The sequence below is a fragment of the Mus caroli genome, chromosome 7, assembly GCF_900094665.2.
Source record: "Mus caroli chromosome 7, CAROLI_EIJ_v1.1, whole genome shotgun sequence".
Classification (NCBI taxonomy): Eukaryota; Metazoa; Chordata; class Mammalia; order Rodentia; family Muridae; genus Mus; species Mus caroli.
The window spans coordinates 119787049-119807864 of record NC_034576.1 but is presented as its reverse complement, the minus strand read 5'-3'; the positions used below and the strand labels follow the sequence as shown (position 1 = coordinate 119807864).

The window sequence follows — 20816 nt, the reverse complement described above, 5'->3', positions numbered from 1 at the left end:
CACACACACACACACACACACACACACACACACACATACCACATGATGCTGATGATGCTGATGATGATATTGTTGTTGTTTTTTAAAGAGTGACAGGAACTGTTTGGGAAGAACTCAGCTCCTTCTTCTCCCCAGTGATGGACACACCACGGATCTGAATCTTAGTCCTGATGCCTGAGTTTTGAGACCCTGAAAAAATTCTCTTACTTCACAGCTTCTGTTTGTTCATCTGTACAATGAGATCCTGGGGTGGCATCTCCCACCCGAGGCTGTTTCAAGAATGACCATGGATCATACCTGACAAACACAAGGCCCAGCATATCATGCCCACTAAGCTCCTAGAAATGTCATCAACTGTGATTGTCTACGGGAGAAGGGGAGAAGGGCAGATCTCCAGGGGTTCTGCTGGGCGTCTACTTTTAGGGCCCTGACAGGTTACTCAGCATGCAGAGCCATGATGCAGAATGTCACCAAGGGAGGAGATGCACATAATAAAGATGTAAAAACTCACATTTTACATTTTTTCATCTAACGGTTGTAATATAACTCTGCCCAGTAGGCCCTGTACTCCTCCGAATCTCTTCCATCATCAATATAAAAAAGCAGCAAACACAAATCCCTGTTCCACTTGACATTTTAAGAGATGCTATCTATCCAGGTTGCCCTTGAAATGAACTTCTACCAGTGTAGAAGTTAGGTGTCAGGAATAGGCAAGAGGGATAACAGACACCACAGAGCTGTTTGCCTGCACCATGGACTACCCTAGGCTCACATTCAAATCCTCAGCATGTACTTAGAGCATCCTTGCATGCATACCATTCCTTCCCGTGGCCACAGAGGAACAGCCAGGACAAGATGGAGACCCTTGAGGTCCACGGTGGAAGAAATTAGGATGAAATACCTTTAAAAAAATTCACCATACCATAGACCTGATATCTGGTGAGACCATCAGCAAGGAGTTGTAGCAATCTGGGTTTTTTTTTTTTTTTTTGAAACATTGGCTCACCCCTCTTTTGGGATTATAAAAGCAAATAATTAATATTGTCTAGTGGAGTTGTGCTCTGTGAAACAAACATAAGGATTCTGGGTCACTGTTAACCTTTATGTTAAAATAAAATTTAGAAGTTAGTTGCTTTGCCCCATGAGGCACATTTCAATTTTTTGTGTGGCATCATGTGGTCCACAGCTTTGGATGATATGTTAGGGTGCATTTGCATCACCCCTAAATGTGTCACTAGAGGGTTCTGCATTAGCATATTGCCTGGATTCCAATAGTCTCTCAAAGAGCAGCCTTTGTAGGAAGAACCAACTGTGCCAGACTGCAGCCCAGAGAGTAGATTTAGTTCCACTCAAGAATGAGCCATCCAAACCTTCCTCCCCAGCATCTGATTTTTTTTTTAAAAGAAGAAATGTGATAGGAAGTCACACCAATTCTCTCCCAGGAGGCTGCACAGTCTCCCTGTCCTACGAAAGCCAGTGAGTGAGTTAGGAGGAAACTGCAGCATGTTGGTGCTGGCAACACTGCTCAGGCAAACCTCCATCCACTTCCTGCCCTTTGTTCTACAACATTCCCTCTGCTGCTATGCATCCTCTCCATCCCTCCAGAAATCTCCATCCTTATTTACAGGGTAAAGATGATGTCCTAAACCCAAGTGACCACTTGTGGCTTCCCGAGGAACCTGAATGTTTTCCCTCTGCTCTCAAGAGAACTCCAGCTGCTCCCCTTTTGTCTAGTAGATAATGGGGGGGGGGGTCCGTCTTAGTTTCAAGAAGGCCCAAGAGCTGTCTGATCTAAAATACAGATCAACAATGCTTGAGCATCAGGCAGGAGGAAAACAAGTGGCATTTCTGCAAAGGCGGAGGGTGTGTGTGTAGGGGGTGTGGGCTGTCGGCTGGAAAAATAACAGGCCTAGAGATATGTTTATTTTGCTACGGGATGCAAACAAGGCCGTTAACAGCATAATTACCAGCAAGGCTCGCTATCCCAGTCCCCGCATCAGCAGCAGCAGAGCAGGTGCACCCTTTCAGATCCCACATTATCTGGGAGGAGATTTTGTTGGATGTTTTTGTCCCTGGGGCTTCAGGGTCTCAGGAAAGAGGGTGAGCATTTCTGAGCACTCACAGACAAAAGTGGTTCGGATGCTGAAAGAGCACAGGTCACCTCAAAGACCCAAGCTGGCACCCTAAAATAAGATTTCCTGGCAAGCTCAGTTATTTCCTGCAGCTCATATATTTTATTGTTTTTTTGTGTGTGTGTGCATCATTTGTGTGTGTGTGTGTGTGTGTGTTCACTTGTGAAGTTTCAGGTGTTGTAGGTCAGGAGTTGTTCACCTTGTGTTTTGAGACAGTATCTCTTATTAGCCTGCAACTCAAGGATTGGCTAAGCTGATTATCCAGTGAGCCCAGATCTACTGCTTGGTCCTCACCTCCTCAGCACTGACATTACAAAGCACTCACCATCATTTACACGGGTTCTGGGGATTAAGCCGTGGTCCATATGCTTGCTGGCAAGCGTTTTACCGACCGAGCCATCTCTCCAGTAACCCATACCTCCTATCACAGCAGTTATTTGTTTTCTGTTTCTGAAATTCTGTGATGAATGTCTCTGCCCCCACCTCATGACAGTGGATTTTGGCCCTCTTCCTTGTGTTACAACCATATGCTGAGATTTAAATGTGCAGAGATCCTTATACACAGAGAATCTGTAATCAGTAGGTCCAAAGCAGAGCCCTGGATTTCTGAGAATCATTCATAGCCCAGATTGTCTTTACTGAGTAACTCATCATGATGGTTAAAGCCCCACTGAGAGAGAAATGTCTCCCTGCTACAGCCTCCAATCTCCAGGGCCTCAACCTGGGGAGCTACCTGGTAAAAGCTTGCCAGAAGTTCTGGTCTCTCTGGGTGTGGTTTAGCTTGTGATCCCCTGGGGGTTTCTGAGTGGGGCTGAGTTGATGAGGGTCCAACCTGGCTGTGGTTGGAGGGCATCTGAAGTGAGGATGCATATGAGAGTGTCTGTTAGGTTACTATTAGGCTGTGTGGGTGGATGCTGGGTTCAGCAGCACTAAGAAGGGTACACAAGTTTCTACCTGCCCTGGGGAGATGTGAAGTTAGATGGCTGTGGGCTGGGGTGATGTTCTAGAAGGATGGCTTGAGGGCTGGGGAGATGACTCAGTGGGTAGAACACTTGCCATACACATATACAGAGCTGAGTTTGGATCCCTAGGACTCAGGTAAAGAAAGACACAGTGATGAGTGTCTGTGATCACAGCACTCCTGTGGTGAGGTAAGAGGGGAGGAAAAGAGAATCCTTGGAAGCTCATGAACCAAGTTGCCTAGAGTATGTGATAGTGAAAAGGAGACCCTGTATCTAACAAAATGGAAGGTGAGGACAGACGGGAGGTTGTCCTCTGATTGACACATGCATGCCATGGTACATGTGCATCTGTACTTACACACCATCACCACCACCACCACCACCACCACCACCACCACCATCACCACTGCCACCACCACCACCATCACCACTGCCACCACCACCACCTCCATTCTGTTCGAATCTATAGGCTGTGATTTCTCTGGCTCACAAGCAACGCTTATGAACCTGCTCTGCCAAATTCTTGTCTCAGGCCACTGGGCTGTTCTTCTCTTGCTCCATCTCCCATGGAAATGCTCTGTGAGTCTCCTGAAGGAGGATGTCTGCGCAGGTGTGGGGCTCGAGTTCCCCAGGCAGAAGGTGGCTGCCTGGCTGGATTAGCTGTGAGGCTAAATGACTGCATGGATTCTGGAAGCTCCTATGGCTTCTGGATGCTTGCCTCTGCCTGGAGGTTGAGAGCAGTTCTGTTGACATGGTTCTGGGAGCATCAGAAGCACTGACCTTCTCCATGGTTTTCCTACCTCTATGTGGGCCCTTCCATCTCTTCTCCCATAACCACCAACACTATATCTCAAGATGAACATAAGATCTCCTGCTTCCTAGTGTGGGCACCAGGGCACCAACAGATTAACAAGTGAACTCAAGGTCCTGTTCTATTAGCTCTTCTGTTTGATCACAAGACCTTGGCTGGGTCTTGTCAAGACTTTGACTCACAGTAGACCTATGAAATTTGTTTGGGTTTGTTAGAAGGAGTCCCATCTGCTGAATTCATTCATGGGTATATAGGGTTCTCTCCACTGGGCTCACTAGGGTGGCTTGAACTCTTCCACCCCCAATATACCCCTGAATTGCTCTACACGAGGTTGGGCAGTAAGACAAAGAGGAAGAAGTTAAAGGAAGCTTAGATTTCAAACCCGAGTCTCTGATTTCTATTTGTGACTCTGATTCTGTCCCAGGCAACCAGAACTGCTGGAGAGAGAGAGCTCTCCTGTTCAGCAGAGATTCAGGAGTAAGCAAGAATTACACCGGAAATACACCTTGCCCACAGCATCATTGGAAGGTTGGCACCCACAAAGCACTGTGCACCCATGGGCTGTGCACTCCTGTCTGTAACTACCTCTTGATGTCAGTCACAGGGATTCTTCTATCCCCATGAGCCAATGAGAGATGGAAGGGATGATGACATAGGAATGACTGAGCACAGAATTTGGGTGCCCCCATTGATTTCCAATCCTTGGGCACTTCAGCTCTGCTCCAGGACTTGTCAAATCTTTGACTCACAGTATGTCTGTTAAACCACTGATCTTGACAAGGCTTTGACCCACGGTAAGCTTGTGAAGCTCCTAGTAGGCTTCTTATACATCTTTCTTTTATAGGATGAGAATCAAAATATGTGTTAAATTCCCCAACAGAGGTTATGGAACATAATAGGTATGCAGTGAGTGTTTCCACGTTAGGTCTCATACAAACCGGATTTGGAAAGATCGTAGAGAGGTCTGGCTACTTGCTTCCTGTCTTATCTACTTGCATTTTCTAATTTATTCAAATGTACGGTCCCCAACACTGGTACTCTCTCAAGACACAGGTTTGCGTCTGTGATTAACATAACTTATATGTCTACATAGTGGGTCCCATGTGCTACGTGTTATAGCCCTGTGTCCCCAAGAGGCAGAAAAGGCAAATCCTGGGTTTAGCTTGAAATATCCCAACACTGTTTCCCATAGGCAACAGCTTCTGTTACACAAATGCACATGTACATGCACACGCACACACACACACACACATACCACAGGCAGAGTATGAACCCTGAGCAGGGCTGTGGACATATTCAACCTTCTACCCTTTGCTAAAGCAAAAGTCCGAATGATGGATGTCTCTGTGCAGGTCCAAACCAAACAAGAGGGAGAAATGTTAGTGGCCTCATCCCCACATACATGTGGCCAGTAGTTCGTGGCCTCATCCCCACATACATGTGGCCGGTCAACAGGACGCTAGGTATGCTTACTTCCTTGGTTGGCAAGACATGAGAAATATGGCGAGCATGCCTTTTGATGAGAACTAGAACTTGGGAACACTCATGTCTAACTATACATTGTGCATTTACTAGTTTCAACCAGAGCCTACACAGGGCAGTACTGCTATCAACAGTGGGACGGTAAATTATACTGTCTGAGCATGCTTAGTCTGTCCATTATCCACACATGAATCTCCTTTACACACAAATTATGTCTTGTTTTCTCTTGAAACACTGTTCCCAGATTCACTCTGCCTTTCACACCTTGGGAAGGGATGAGAGGCAAAAAATAATCACTTGTCTTTTCACTCCATAAGAGGAAAAGGGGAAATATTTTGAAGGGAGGGGGAGTGTGAAGTCCTGCCTGTGATACACACATCACCCCATGGCTGTGACCAGCCTGTGTTTACCCAGAACTTGCTATGCATCAGGCTGTGTGTTGCCTCTGTGGGACCATTTTTCATTTTCCTCCCCCAACAATCTCTTGCAAGAAGCACTGCTGTCATGCTCAATTTTAAGGTAGAAAATTAAGGCATACACAATTGAAGTAGTATGCACCAACGCACATGGCTACCTGTGTCCAGGAGCTAACATGTCTATGCCTCTATCAGCCAGTGAGTCTTAATTACCTCGGAAGAGAGGCTGTACGCCCAGTAATGGTGGGCAGGGGGAGGGGGACTCAGAGTGGATACCTCAGGCTGCTTCTGTCCATGAAGACTCCCTAAGTCCTCAGAGCCTCTCGGAAATGTCTAAAGTGGGCACTTCCACCGCACTTTGGGAAAGCTCTTAACTTTCTTATTCTTCCTGGGATGGAAGGAGTCGTTTTAGAAGCTACAGATGGAACAGCAGATGGAACGTGAAACCTATCAGAGTTGCCCAGGATGAAACCATTCATCTGCAAAATCCATATGTTTTTGTGTGGGGCGACTTCATAGAAACAACAGCAAGAGGAAATAGCAGAGCCCGGAGCACGAGCTGCCGCTAGCCTTGAGACTGACAAGACAGAGTGCGCAGAAGAGCTGAGAGGGTGGGTGGACACTCTGGCAATTACCTGGGAGACGGAGGAAGAGCAAGCGAGGCACAGACACAAACACTGAGTTGTAAAGCTAAAGGAGCCAGGAAGAACACCTTCAGCACATGGTCTGAGGAAGACAGCTGGGGCCCTTGCAAAGAAAAAAAATGCAAACTCGGCTGCAACTTAGATGGCAGCAGCTGATGTGCACCAAGTGCCTTGCAATGCCTGGTGCTCTGCTATAGTCTGTTATTGCCTCTTGGTATCACATGGGTGAATTTATGTCCCTGTAAGTCTGCTGCTGCTTTGATAGCTCATCTCCGATTTCCATGCTGAGCGGTCTGGTGAGAGTCTGAGCCTGCATCCTCTCAGACCCTTACCCTCCTGGGTGAGTGGTCATGGTTACAGCTGGGACTGCAATTAATGCAAAGCATTGGGGGTGGCAGCTGTGGGTATGCCTACCTGCTTCCTTCTGCATCTTCTAGGCAGGTTGCAGCTATACAGACAGCCCACTCTCCTGATTTTCCCAAGAGGTAAATTTCAAGCAGAAAGAACATCTACTTTGGAAATGGACAGAACTGGTTCTAATCCTTGCTTTGTCATGTCTTCACTCTATGATTGTGGACCTCAGTTTGACCACCTAACTACTGGGTTCCCTAAAAGGCTCAAGGAATGCCCTCCCGCAGGAGTTGCTATATACTGCATTTTGGAGAAATTTCTGAATTCAGTCCTTTATTGGAAGACAACCCCTTGCCCTATTCTTGTCTAGCTAAAGTCACCTTTCATCAGGCTCTTGTTCACTAAACTCCATCCAGTTTTAGATTTTTCAGATGCAAAATGTTCATTTTTTTATTAATAATTTTGCCCATTATGTTTTCTCATATAAAGAAGTGGTACTCTCAGCTGTAGGTGATCTAGGCCCCCACAGGACATTTGGCAATATCGTCAGACATTGTGTGAGAAGAATACAGGTGGGCAGAACATGCTATTAGGAGCGTAGGTAAAGACCAAAGACACAGATAAACACCTGACAGGGCAAGGGGAAGCCCCATAGTAAAGAATTTGCCAGCCCAAACATCAATAGTGCATGGCTTACAAAGCTTGGTCTAGAATGTTCTTCCTGCTCTTCTGTGTTCCATCCTTGATTGCACATCTTGCTCTAGAATATATTTTAGGGTCTTTCTCACTTCCTATATGTGACCTTGCCTGGGCTGCTTTAAGCAACTGCCATTCTAATAGGCTGCTTTGAGCTCAACATCAAGGTCAGATCTGTCCTTCCTCCGCTCAAAACACACTTTCATTTGGCTTGGAGTAACAGTTCCATGACATACCCTAGGAGTACTCTCTGACTCTGTGTCTGGTTACTCGATCCCTCCTTATCTGTTACATCACTTCCAAGCCCAACCGCCTCTTGCCCACACCGGTACGTTCTTGCCTCAGGGAGGGCTGGCCTAGCTCTTCTCTGCCATGGAACACTTTCTGCGGCAGCACCCTTCAGTTCATCTTCTTCTATTATTATTCACAAGGCTTCTCCTGGCCTTTGTCATTAGGAATACAATGCACTCCCACTTCTGCCCTCTGCTCTCTGAATTCAATGCTAGCTGATCTCATAGAGAACACAGCGCATCTTATGAGGCTGGATGCTTCATTGGACAGGGAGCTGACTGCTTTTTTGTTTCCTCACTGTTGTTAAGGGAAGAGGGGAGGGAAGCAGGACCCTGGAACTGGGGCTTGGAGCCGGTGACTGCCTCACCTGATGGGGTAGTCAGCAGCACTGAGGTTGATGAAGAAGTCCCAGGGCCAGTCAGTCATCTCTAGTAGATCCCGCATGCTCTGCAGGTAGGTGGATAGGAGGCTGGCTCCACCCCAAATGGTGGCCATCCTCCAGGAGGTGACTCGGACATTGTCGTACTGCCTGGAGAACTGGAGCACTTGCCGATGCAGGTAATTGGAACGCTTTTCCAAGGAGAGAGAAGGAGAAAGGGGATCAGAAAACATCAGCCATTGGATATCCCGACTACTCCTGTCCCTTGTAGTTGGTGTGTCTGAGCACAGTGGAACTGGCTGTTGTCATGCTGGCCTGCAGTGTCTTTCTATACCAATATTAACCACTGGCTACTTAAGTTGAGTTAGTTAACCAGTGGACTTGAGGTGATGGACCTAGAACACTACATGATATTAGATGACTGCTGCATGTTATCTCAACGTATCAAGCTCAAGAACATGGGCCTATCTAAACTTGAGTCTTTGTGGGTAGGAGATGGGGTTTCTATGTTCTATCTATGTTCAGGACCCCCTCTTTTCCCTTACTGTTTCACAGGGTGACTGGAAACACATCTTGGGGATGAAAATAGCCCTTTACCTCTTTGGATTCATTTAGTGTTAAAGCTATAACTGGGCCTTGTACTAGGTGAGAAGTCTACCACTGTCTTAGAACCTCAACCTGTGCTTTTCTGAGAAGAATGGGGCTGAACTTGACCTCAGAGCAACCTTCCTGCCTCCGCCTTAGGTCTAGGGTTCTAGACATGCACATATCTTGTGACATCAACAGATTAATGGGACTTCTAGGAAGAGATGACTCCTGGGTCAGCAAGCCAAGTATGAGTTTTGGTAATAAGGTTGTATTAGCATACAGGCATGTCTATTGATTGACAGTTGTCTGTGTCTGCAGTCAGGCAAGGGAAGAACTGATTAGCATATGGTCTAAAAGGATATTTCAACTACCTGGACTTCTCTAGAAAAAGTGCGCTCACTCCTAGGATAGCTAGCATCACAGATCTGTGAGCACAGGCAGTGTGCACTAGACAGGGAAAGGACAAGGTAAAAAACAAAACAAAACACAGCACATTTAGGTTTTGCAAAGAAATTTGTGTGTGTGAGTGTGTTATGTTATGTTTTGTAGGAGGAAGACAAACACTACCAGTAATGCAGAACATGGTGTAAAAAGCTAGGTGAGAATTCCTCCCATGGGAGGATCTGGAATGATCTGAGCACAAAGAAATGAAAGGAATTTAAAGCTATGGATATGCTAATTTTCTGAACTGACTAGCTCACTGTGCATACATATAGCAACATATCAAATTTTAATCAATAAATGTGTAATTATCATGTGTTGAGGAAGATTAAAAAGACAAACAACCAAGCTTTTCTATAGAAAAAACAGCACCACAACGAAACATTCTGAAACTAACACACACACACACAACCACACAACCACACAACCACACAACCACACACAGAGACTCAGACCACTTAGGGATCACATGCTGCTGTTCTATCTCTAAACTTCAGCCTGGACTTGGGAGGTGGAAGGAAGGATCAGAGATGGACAGACAGACTGCAGAGGAAGCCCAGCACAGGGATATGATTAGTGGCTCCTTACCTTATCCACATGGATATAGTAGAAATGGTCTTTGTGGTAGATGGCCTTGAACATGCGCTGTAGCTGTCGAGAGGCCCGGCCATGGACCACCAGGACAAAGGCGATTCTGACTGGGTTGGCAGGCATCCTCCACAGGTCCACAGCATCCTCATCCCACTGGACATTCTTGTTGGCTTTGCCTAGGGAAAACCAGAAGACCATAGAGATGAGGTTGAGGATGGTCTGCCCTTTAGAAAGTACGAACGGTCTCCTACCCTTCCCCTGGGACAGGAACATAGATAGCATCTGTATAGAATCCTAGAGCTTGAGTCAGTTGAATCAAGCAAGTCCTAGACCCCTGTGTTGTTCATATACAAAGTGGTAGGAGACTCTTCGCGGCTTATGTTGTTCTCTCTATGCCACAGGAATTTGAAAAGACTGATACATACATTTGACTATGTGCTGGCTAGTTTTATGCCAACTTGACATACGCTAAAGTCATCGGAGAAGAGAGGATCTCAGGTAAGAGAATGATCCAGAAGATCAGGCTGTAGACAAGCCTGTAGAGCTTTTTCTTAATTAGTGATGGACATGGAAAGGCCCAGTCCACTATGTGCCATTTCTGGGCTGGTCGTCTTGGGGTTCTATAGGAAAGAAGGATGAGAAGCCATGAGGAGCAAGCCAGTAAGCAGCCCCTGACTCCAGGTTCTTGACCTGTTCGAGTTCCTGTCCTAACTTCCTTCAATGATAAATAGTGATATGGATGTTTAAGTCAGATAAACCCTATTCTCCACAAGTTGTTTTGGTCATGATGGTTCATCACAGCAATAGTGATCCTCTTGTCTCTGCCTCCTTAGCACGAGGATTGCAGAACTGGCTTTGTTACATAGGTGCTGAGGATCTGCCCTTGTGTCTCTATGCTTGAACTGTAAGCACCTTACCATCTGAACTATTTCCTCAGCACTTTATCTTACATTTTCTGTGTCTCCTTCTCTTGCCCATGCTCCGTCTACAGATGTAGGAAGCATCATCCTGATTATCAATCCAGAGGTGGCCTAGTGTTCAGGACTGGCTGGCCAGAACTTGGCACTCCCTTCGTGCAACACTCTTTGGATGGATGTTTGAGTCAAACAAGCAGTTTGCCAAGGAGACAATGCCTTAGTTTTGTGGGAGCTAACAGGTAAAGAAGTCCTCGCTGCACATCAAACTGGAAGATGGTAAGACCTTTTCCATTCCTGCATGGAGAGAAGTTACCAGAAGAAACCCAACACAGAGGGAAGCTCTTCTGAGAGGGACCGCTGCTGCTATCTAAGTCCTAATGACCCGGCTGAGCTCCAGATCATCCAGGCTGGAGATCTGTCACTCTCATGGACTATCATATGTTACCTTTGGAGAGCCAGATCCTCTCCCCAATCCACCTGGATAAATGGTTCCAGACACTTCTTATCTCAACATCAGCCTTAGAAAATCCCCATCTCCAGGGCCAAGGCCAGTGTGTAACCCCTTCCTGGTTTAGTGTGTTACAAGTTACACTGACTTGGTGCTGCCTGGATCTCCCAGACTGATCTAATCTCTTGTAGTTTAACGTTATTCTTGGCAGGCTCTGGGTTTGTGAGGTCCAGAACATTGCTATGGTTTCAGGTATCCAGACTGAAGTTGCTATGGTTTCAAGTGTCCAGAGTGTCGACTGAGGTTCCTGAGAATGCAGACTGCTCAGCCTCGTGGTCAGCAGACCCAGAGTGGGAGTGTGTGGTGGCGACTATCAGAAAGCTTAGTGGCTGTCAGATGAAGGCTCTTTCCAGGGGACAAGATTAAAATGAAGGATGTTCAAACCCAGGATGGTGACACATACCTGTAATCTCAGTATTTGGGAGGCTGAGGCAGGAGAATCACAAATTCTAGGCCAGTCTAGGCTTCATAGTGAAACTTGTATGCTTTAAATCATTCATCTATTTTTTAATGAATGACAAAATCATCAAACCAAACCAAACAACACTCCCCACCCCAAACCAACAGGAGTAATGTCTAAACCACAGGGTTGGGCTTTCGACTTGACACAGCCTCTCCTCTGACCTCTGCTCCGAGCAGTCACATGACCAGCTTACTCCTTGATTTCTTGCTTTTTACCCTACCTATACAAACTCCTTTATCTTGGGGCTTTTTGATAGTGATTCCTCGTTCGTGGATACCATCTCCCTGGAGCTTAGAATGGCAACAACTTCTTGTCACCAGCCCAAGTCCAATAAAAGATCATCTTCACTCTCCATCTCTCACTTTACCTGTTCCAATTTTCTGCACATCATTTAGCACCATCTGAAGTTGTTTATGTGTTTGCTTGTTTATTATCTGAGCATTCTGCTAGAGCATAAGGTGCAGGAGATGAGGGACTTTATCCTTCTTATTTACCATCAGATGCATAATGCTCAGGTAAAATCCAACGCACAGCAGGTGCTCTGAGAAGAACAAAAGCCTCAAGAGTGGACAGGCCAGCTCTGTCCAATAACAATACCTGTTTGGAGCACTGGTCTGGCCTTGATCTCATTATTTCATTAATCGTCCTGACAACCCAGCAAGGTTGCTATTACCTCCATTCTTCAGATGAAAAGCCATGGCTTAGAGAGGCCAAGGGATTTGTTCAAGGTCATGCAGCTTTAATTAGTTAAGCTGAGCTGGAAACCCAGCTCTTAAAGACCATGCCCTTAACCACTAACTTAGACTACACAATCACAGTAAGACTTTGAAAAGTTGACAATGGTGTTTGTTAATGAAATATTTTGTAAGTTATTGGAGGTAAGAAGGCAGGGATCCAGAGGCTTTTAAAAGGGTTATTAAAGAATTTCTGTATTTGATGAGGAACTGACTCTCGATGACCAATAAAGTTTCATATATCCATTTATCCATAAGCCTATTGATTACATCTACCCATCCATACAAACATTTTCTCATTTCATTCATCTACCTACCCACTCATCCATCTAACTATTAATCTACCTATCTACCCATTTTATATGGACAATGCATATACTCTCTCTGTCTGTCTCTGTCTCTCTCTCAAACACACACACACACACACACACACACATATATACATACACACACATACACAATTCATTTACCCATCTACTCACTCCAACAACCTAACCACCCCCTCCCACCTAATTCATCCATCCATCCAAACTCAGGAAATCATTCAACTCCCCATCTGACATCCTATCATACCAAATGCTATTCATTCATTCAACACTCATTTGGTCTCTAGTCACAGGGTCTCTTGACTGAGTTGCTGAATGAGTGAATGAATGAACAAATGAATTCTGATGAAAAGTGGATGTTGTGGTAGTTCAGAGGAGCTTATGTTTCCTGAGGGCCTGCCACAAACTATGTTGGGGGCTCTGAGTCGTTTGTTATTTGGTCCTGGTTAAGAATGCATTAACACTGTTTGAGGCTTAGAATGTTTGGCATGTTTCCCAGGCCTCACTGTGAAGGCAGAGGTGGGAGAAAAAGCTGAACAGCCAAGTCCAAAGACATCCTACTCTGTCCACATGTCTGGTGCCAAAGAGTGGTGTTAGGCAGTGACCAAGCCAGGTAAGTGACCCTGTACTGTCCTTTAAAGCATGTCTTGGGCATTGATGCTGATAAAACAAAAACAAAAACACAAAAATCCCCCACCTTTTGTAAATTCTCTTTACAGTGTTAGAGAGCAGACATATTCATAACAGATATACAGAGTTGTGGATGCTTCAGTTCTGGAGTAGGGAAGCGAGTGTTTGGAAATCACATCATACAAGTGAAATGGTTATCCTGTCATAAAAAATTTCCTGTAAATTTTTTTTTCTGGAGCAGACAGTTGGCCTTAGTGCACAAGGAAGCTGTGACTCAGGGAGGTCCTTGTTAAGAAGTAGTTAAGCTGCTGGCTGTGGTGGTACACACCTGAAGTCCAAACACTTCGGAGACTGAATCAGGAGAGAGCCACCAGTTTGAGACTAGTCTGGAATACATAGTAAGGGTAAGTCTTAAAACCCAAGAGCTAGATATATAATTCAATGGTAGAGAGTCAGCCTGGCATACTCAAGACAGTAGGTTCCACCCATGGGACAGAAAGAAAGAGAGAGGGTAGAGGAGGGAGGAAGGGAGAAAGGGATGGAGGAGGAAGAGAGAAAATAAGGGAGGGGAGGGAGAAAAGACAAAGGAAGGGAGGGAGGGAGGGAGGGAGGGAGGGAGGGAGGAAGTTGAGTTGCAGATTGAGTCTGTGTCCCAGGATCCTAAACACTATCATTCTGTGCCATCCAACTGTCCCCATTGTATAAAGGAGGGGCATCTGTTCTCAGAAGCAGGTCAGCTGATCTCCATCTGTTGGATAGATGAAGTTGTAAGGTCAGAGTCATGTGGGTCTCTTCAGATAGGGTCTCTGAAAGGCTAAAACTCACACTCTGTCCAGCTCCCAAGAAAGAGGCAGGAACTTAACAACGTAATCAGATTCCTGTGGCATAAAATAGAAACTAAGTGGAAAAATCAGAGTGATTAGAGGCAGCCAGAGAAGCCGAGACTCTGGATGAATGCTAAAAGCCACACTGATGGGGGAGAATATCAAGTATGCGTTGGCAGTGCAGAAGTGAAGACTGAGGAGAGGAACCCAGCGGCTCCCCTGGTAACAGGGTGGACCATGCTAAGCCTCTTATACCAACTCAGCATGACTCAGTATCACATGGGCTATAAGAGGACCATGCAACCCTTGGGTGTCAAGGATGGGGACAGGAAGAGAGCCACAAAGGCCAGCTTGTCCTCCATGACACACACCTTCCTTGGCTTCAATTATGCTACCCTCTGTCCAAAAGAATCAAGTGCAAAAATTCCAGAAGGAAACAACTTAGGGGTATTCCTATGATTACCCTATCCAGTTATGAGTTGTTGATATGAACTTATCATTATGCCTACACTGTTTTATAGGGGTGTGTGTGTAAGAAAAGAATCAGGAAGCAAGCATTCATTTGTATCTGTGGGCTCTGTATTTGTAGAGCCAACCAACTATCAACTGAAAAGTTTTATTTTAAACACAAATGAGCAGGCTAGGGAGATAGCTCAGATGATATAGTGCTTGCCTTGTGCACATAAGGTCCTGAGTTCAATCCCCAGGAGGTGCACACTTGTAATCCCAATGCTAGGAGGGTGGAAAAAGAAGAATGCCTGAAGGCCAGTCTAGTCTACTTGGCAAGCTCCAGGATAATGAGAGATGGTGTCTCAAAAATAAAAAAGAAATAACAAACAACCAACAAGTAAACAACAAAAATCTCAAGACAATGTCTGGGGAATGACACTTGAAGAGGTCCCCTTGCTTGTAAGTATCTGATACATGCATCTGCACACACAGAGACATGTGCATGCACGTACACATAATATGCCACTCTTGAACATATACAGACATTTCTTATTGTTCTACTCTAAACACAATTAGTTATACTGCATTTGGGTGTTTTGAATAATCTAGCAATGGTCTACAAGAGAAGGTTGAGGACTATAAGCAAATTCTATGCAATCTTATATAAGAATCATGGACACTCAGTGAGGGGGTGGGCAGGGAGGAGGGAGTATGTTGAGTTGTGTAGTGCTATCTGGCCTCAGGCAACTTCTATATTGGAATGGGTTCCTGAAGGACAGGGGTTGATACTGCAAATATATTCTGTATATGTGCCGGGTGTGTTTGTGATTGGAGTGCCTTGTAGAATTTTAATCTGGAGATGAAAGAAAGACACTGGGGTTATGAAGAGATTTAAAATTCAATTATGTATTTGTGTGTGGGTTGGATTCCTTGGTGTTGAAGTTATAAGGTTGTGAGTTACCAACATGGGTGCTGGGAACCAAACTCAGGTCCCCTGCAAGAATAGGATGTGCTTTTAACTAGAGTTCTATTAACTCCCACATAAGGATTTTAGATTTGGCCTGTGGTCAGGATGAGTTTGAGATTTTAGGTGGTGTTATGTGATCTCTGAAAGCCTTTGTGTTCTCCACTATGAATGGATATAGCTATCTATACAGACACATACAGATAGACACATAGATATGGATGTAGGCATAGATGTCTTGCCTCTCTACCATGTGTTTATGTCCAGTGCTGAGCACAGGACCAAACCTGCAGCAAATGCTCAGCAAATGAAAGTGTAATTGGACCATTTCTATTTAGCCACTGGCCCACAATCGTTAGAATCAAACAATAGTCAGCTCAGCCCTGAGGGGCTCTTGTCCAAGGCTGTCCTGGTTCCTAACAATCTGATCAGGTTAGAGCAGACCTCACCCTGACTCCCCTGCTCACAAGTGAACACCCACACCTAGAATGTTTCTTCCCAGTATCTGCCCCTGATCACAGGCAACTGGAAGGAGCAACTGGCCTGGAATAGACTCTACCAACAAGGCTCTCTGTTGATTCTGTTTATATTCTCAAAGTGCCTCCTGGCATGGGAGAGTGTCATTTTCTGGCTTACTTGGTCCTTTGGACTGAAGAGAAGTGGAAATGAGGTTGCATGCAGATGGGCTTGGGTCAGAAGCTGTGAGCTGGGGCACAGCTAGCTTAACATAGCGTGGGAGGCTCATGGAACGGGGTTTAGGGTTCAGCTTCTCACAGCAGAGCTTCTGGAAGAGAGCCAACTTCTCTGCTCACTAATGCTTCATTGATAATGTGGGGTGTGCAGGCTGTCTCCAACCCTTCAAAGATGAGAGGCAGTTACACGTCAGCAACAGCACCATGTAGGAAGGATGGGTGTGGCAGAAGCCCTGAGCTTGTAGGCTCATCATCAGAATCAGAAGAAGGGAGGATTTTTTCCTACTAGGAATTTTTTTTTCAGTGCTGGGGATAAAAACCCAGGGTATTATACATAGTATGCAAGTGCTGTACCATTGAGCTACATCATTGGCTTCTGTGCAATTGTGTGCCTGTGTGGGCTGTGCATTGTGCACCTCTCTCTCTCTCTCTCTCTCTCTCTCTCTCTCTCTCTCTCTCTCTCTGCTGCATGCATGTCTGGGCTCATGCATATGGAGACTCAAGATCAATGTCAGGTATGTTCTTTGACTGCTCTAAACTTTATTTCTTGAGACAGAATCTCTGCCTTAACCCGAGGCTCACTGTCTTAGCTGAGGTGATCAGCAGGGAAGCACCAGGTCTCTACTTTCCCAGGATTATGGGTTCTGAGGGTCAAACCTCATGCTTGAGCAACAAACACTTACCTCATTGACTGAGCCAACTCCCCTCACCCTCTTGCAGTTTATCATTTAATTATCTCCAGATCCATGGAGGCAAGTACCATGATAGCCCCCTACTGCTGAATGAGAAATTACCCTCTCTAGTGTATATGATGTTGGAGAGAAACACTTGGGTCTGCCAGGCTCAGAACCCATGCTTTATTTTACCAGTGAGAGAAATAAAAGTTCTGAAATTTTGTGGGAAAAAAACTGAATACTTTGGAATTCTAAGGCGATCACGGAACTGACCCTGTCTGAATGGTACTCTTTGGATCTAAGGTTGCCATTCCTGCGAGTTGTCAGTCCTTGTGCTTCATTCTCTGTAGGACGTCCTGGCCTCTGGGCCTGGTACACAGCTAAGCTTGGTAGAGAATGCTCAGTGAATGGTTTGTGACTGACGGATGAAGGCAGACAGCTTCAGCCATGCACATACCCCTAGAGGCACACGTGCAAGACTCAGCCTGAACTCCTGCACGTGGCTGGGTTTGCTCACCCAGCAAACGGGCTGGAGGCTGGACTCTCCTTTCCTGGAGGTTTTGGATTAGGCCAAAGACCTTTCTTTGCTCTACAGCAAAGCCTCTGGGAGCAATCAGCTAAGTGCCCAAGGAGTTCCCAACGTGGCAGCTGCAACTGGGTCTTCTCCAGGTCAATGAGTGTCAGGGAGACATCTTCAAGTCTCCAGAGAAACAGTTCTGTTCTGGGAAGACCATCTCAGCCTTTCTTTTTACTCTTTCTTTTCTTGTCACAGCCCCGTGAGCATACCCTATCTATCTATCTATCTATCTATCTATCTATCTATCTATCTATCTATCATCTATCTATCTATCTATCTATCTATCTATCTATCTATCTATCTATCCATCTATCTATCTATCTATCTACCTACCTATCCATCCACCCATCTATCTATCTTGCATTTAAAGTATGCTAAAGGATATATAAAAATGAGCATTCTGTTGGGTTGGAGAAATGGCTCTGAGGTTAAGAGTACATACTGTTTTGCAGATGACCTGAGTTCAGTTCCCAGCACCCACACTGGGTGACTTACACTGCCTATATAACTTCAGCTCCAGGAGAGCAGAAGCTTCCATTTGTCTGCCCTGCTTCCACTGAAGTAAAAAACAAAGGTGAACTACAGTAGTAAATACAGCAGGGCAGGAGGAAGGTGGTGAAGGCATGTGGTGAAGAAGGCACATGGATGATGTAAACTTAAGTCTACCAGCTTCCTTCCCAGTCAGGATGTGTTGTGTGTGCTCAACACAGGAGACAAGGTCATAGCCAGGTGATGCCAGGCAGTCCTTGATATCCCAGAGGAACTGAAGAGGTCCAGGCAATATTCACTTTTCCTGGCGCAGAGCCCTTGCTCACTCCAGGTTTTCTGGAAGAGCTTGTTGGGAATCATTTGAGGTGGGATTTTGGGGGAGTCATCTCTCTGTTAGAGGGAGACATCTGTGTGGAAACCACCTCTTGAGTTTTATTTTGACTTTAGCACAGTAAGCATCTATCAGGCTGTTTTTCCAGCATTCTGTCACAGTGCTGCACATAGAAATGATCTGTTTCTAGATCACTGACTCAGGCTCAGAGAGAGTGAGGCTCTTGCTCATGATCACAGAGCCAACAGATGGACAAGAGGTCAGGCTAGGGTCTGACTTGAATCTAAATATGCATCACAGCCAGGCATTGATGAACAAGAGTCCAGGCAGCTCATCTCTCACTGCAGCTCTGTGATAAGCTCACCTGAAGCCCAGATGTCCATTCTCCAGCACTTCTAACCACCACCTCCTCTGGACGAAGTTCTCCAGCTTGGCTGTGTTGCTGTGTGTGTTACAGATGGCTCTTTAATGTGGGAACTATCCTAGGCAGTTCCCGCCTTACCAACTAGATGCCATGAGTACCTGCCCAGTATGAGCAAACCAAAAAGTCTCAGCTCATTAACCAATGCCTGATGGAGTTGCAGAGGCAAAATCTTCCCTAGTTGAGAAGTAATGACCCACAGCTATTTCTAAAAGGTGGTCTTTGGATAGCAGCAATACCAAAGTGAGGGGATTTGTGCAAAATGCAAATGTCAGCCCTCACCCAGGTCTCTCAAGTCAGAAACTCTCCAGTGTGTGGAACAAAATCTGAGCTGTGATAAGCCCTCCCCCAGGGTAGTTATGACAAGGGTAATTGAAAACGACTGGGGTAGGTCCAGGATTCTCAGCCCCAGCAGCATACCAGAAACATATGGACATCTTAATCAAAGCACAAGCAAATAAGATGTAGAAAACAATGCTGGCCTTGAATCTAGCTAAGAGGTAGGCAAGCCTTTTCCAGCATGTGCAAGACTCTGGGCTCATTTCTCGGTACCACAGAAAAACAAATAAAAGGAAAAAAAAAGTCTTTCCTTGGTCTCACCCTGACAAATACTGAATTAAGTACAGTCCTCTGTTGAGTGATGATACTTAGGTGTAGGATGGGACATTCACCCATAAGTATGTAGTCTGTAGTCTGGTAAGAAGTCTGGTAAGATGACACTCTCTGGGGAGGCTGTAACATTCCAGTTTGTGTAAACACACTTGGTGGTGGTTGTAGAGCAATGAAGGCATCTAGTGGTCATGCAAGGGGCCCTTTGTGAAGCCTGAGATGACGTTGGGTGCTTGGATTGAGCCTTCCTTGGAAGTTCTCAGGTGGCAATAATGTGCTCAGACTTTCTGGCACCTACCTTTGATGCCCTATATTTAAACAGTCACATCTCTTCTCTCCAGACCCCTCCTCTACCTAGAGTCTAAGTCTGGTTCACCCTTAATCTCCCTCCTCCCCACTACCAAAAAGAGTCTCCCTCTACTCTCTGACCAAGCACTCAGGACATTTTCCTGCTCACTGATTTTCTTTCCCCTATTCAAGTTTGGAGTTATTAAACCACAGCCCGTGGCTGCACCATCTTATTGATTTTATTGTGGAGAGCCCAGGGATATTCTAATGATGTACGGCTCAATAAATGGAAACTGGTGGGATGGATATTGATGGCGTATGGTACATTTCCCCGCAATTCACCGGGTCCCAGTCACTTGGCCAGCTACACATCATCTGTGAAAATGCTTGGTTGCAGCCCATGAGATCTGGTCCACCTTGCTGGTGTGGCCTTTTCCAGGCACCAGGGATGAAAGGGCCATTATAATAAAAATAATGTGATACTCTGTGCCCTGCCGGGTGTGTGATTTTACATCTTCTCCCCACATTGCAATGGTGGAAGGATAGAACTGATTATCTCCATTTCCTAGATAAGGAAACAGAGACTCAGAGCAAGTAGCTGGTCTGGCCTGCAGAACTGGGATACAAATCTCATTATTAGGCCTAAACATCCATGTTCAACCATGTAAGAAAACAGCCAGATGTTGCTACCTAGTCAATTTGAAGCTATGTGAGACATCTTCTCAAACAACAACAACAACAACAACAAATTTGAGATTGGAAAAATGGGGCAATTGGTAAACTACCCATAATAAAAATCTGAGAATCTGAGTTCAGATCTCCAGCACCCATATAAAACAACAACAACAACAAAACCCACCAAAAAAACCCATAGGGTATGACAGCTTATGCTTGAAGGGTGGAGAAAGTAAGGTCCAGAAGGTCACTGGCCAGCATAGTCAAATCAGTGAGAGACCTTTTCTCAAAAGGTAAAGGTGGAAAGTGACTGAAAAAAAAACAACTGAAGTAGACTACCAGTCCATACATAGATACAGACACATGCAGACAGAGACAGACAGACAGACAAACAGACAGACAGACAGACAGACAGACAGACACACACACACACACACACACACACACACACACACACACA

At 45.5% G+C, this 20816-nt stretch overlaps 1 protein-coding gene across 1 annotated transcript in view; it reads right to left on the bottom strand.

Annotated features, from left to right (window-relative positions):
- Xylt1 (xylosyltransferase 1) overlaps positions 1 to 20816 on the bottom strand; it is a 289090-nt gene that overhangs the window by 64536 nt on the left and 203738 nt on the right. Inside the window, exons 4-5 of the mRNA XM_021168481.2 lie at positions 9782 to 9960; positions 8153 to 8355 (exon numbers count right to left, since the gene is read on the bottom strand). Coding sequence (XP_021024140.1) covers positions 8153 to 8355; positions 9782 to 9960 — 382 coding nt within the window. The remainder of the gene's footprint in view (positions 1 to 8152; positions 8356 to 9781; positions 9961 to 20816) is intronic.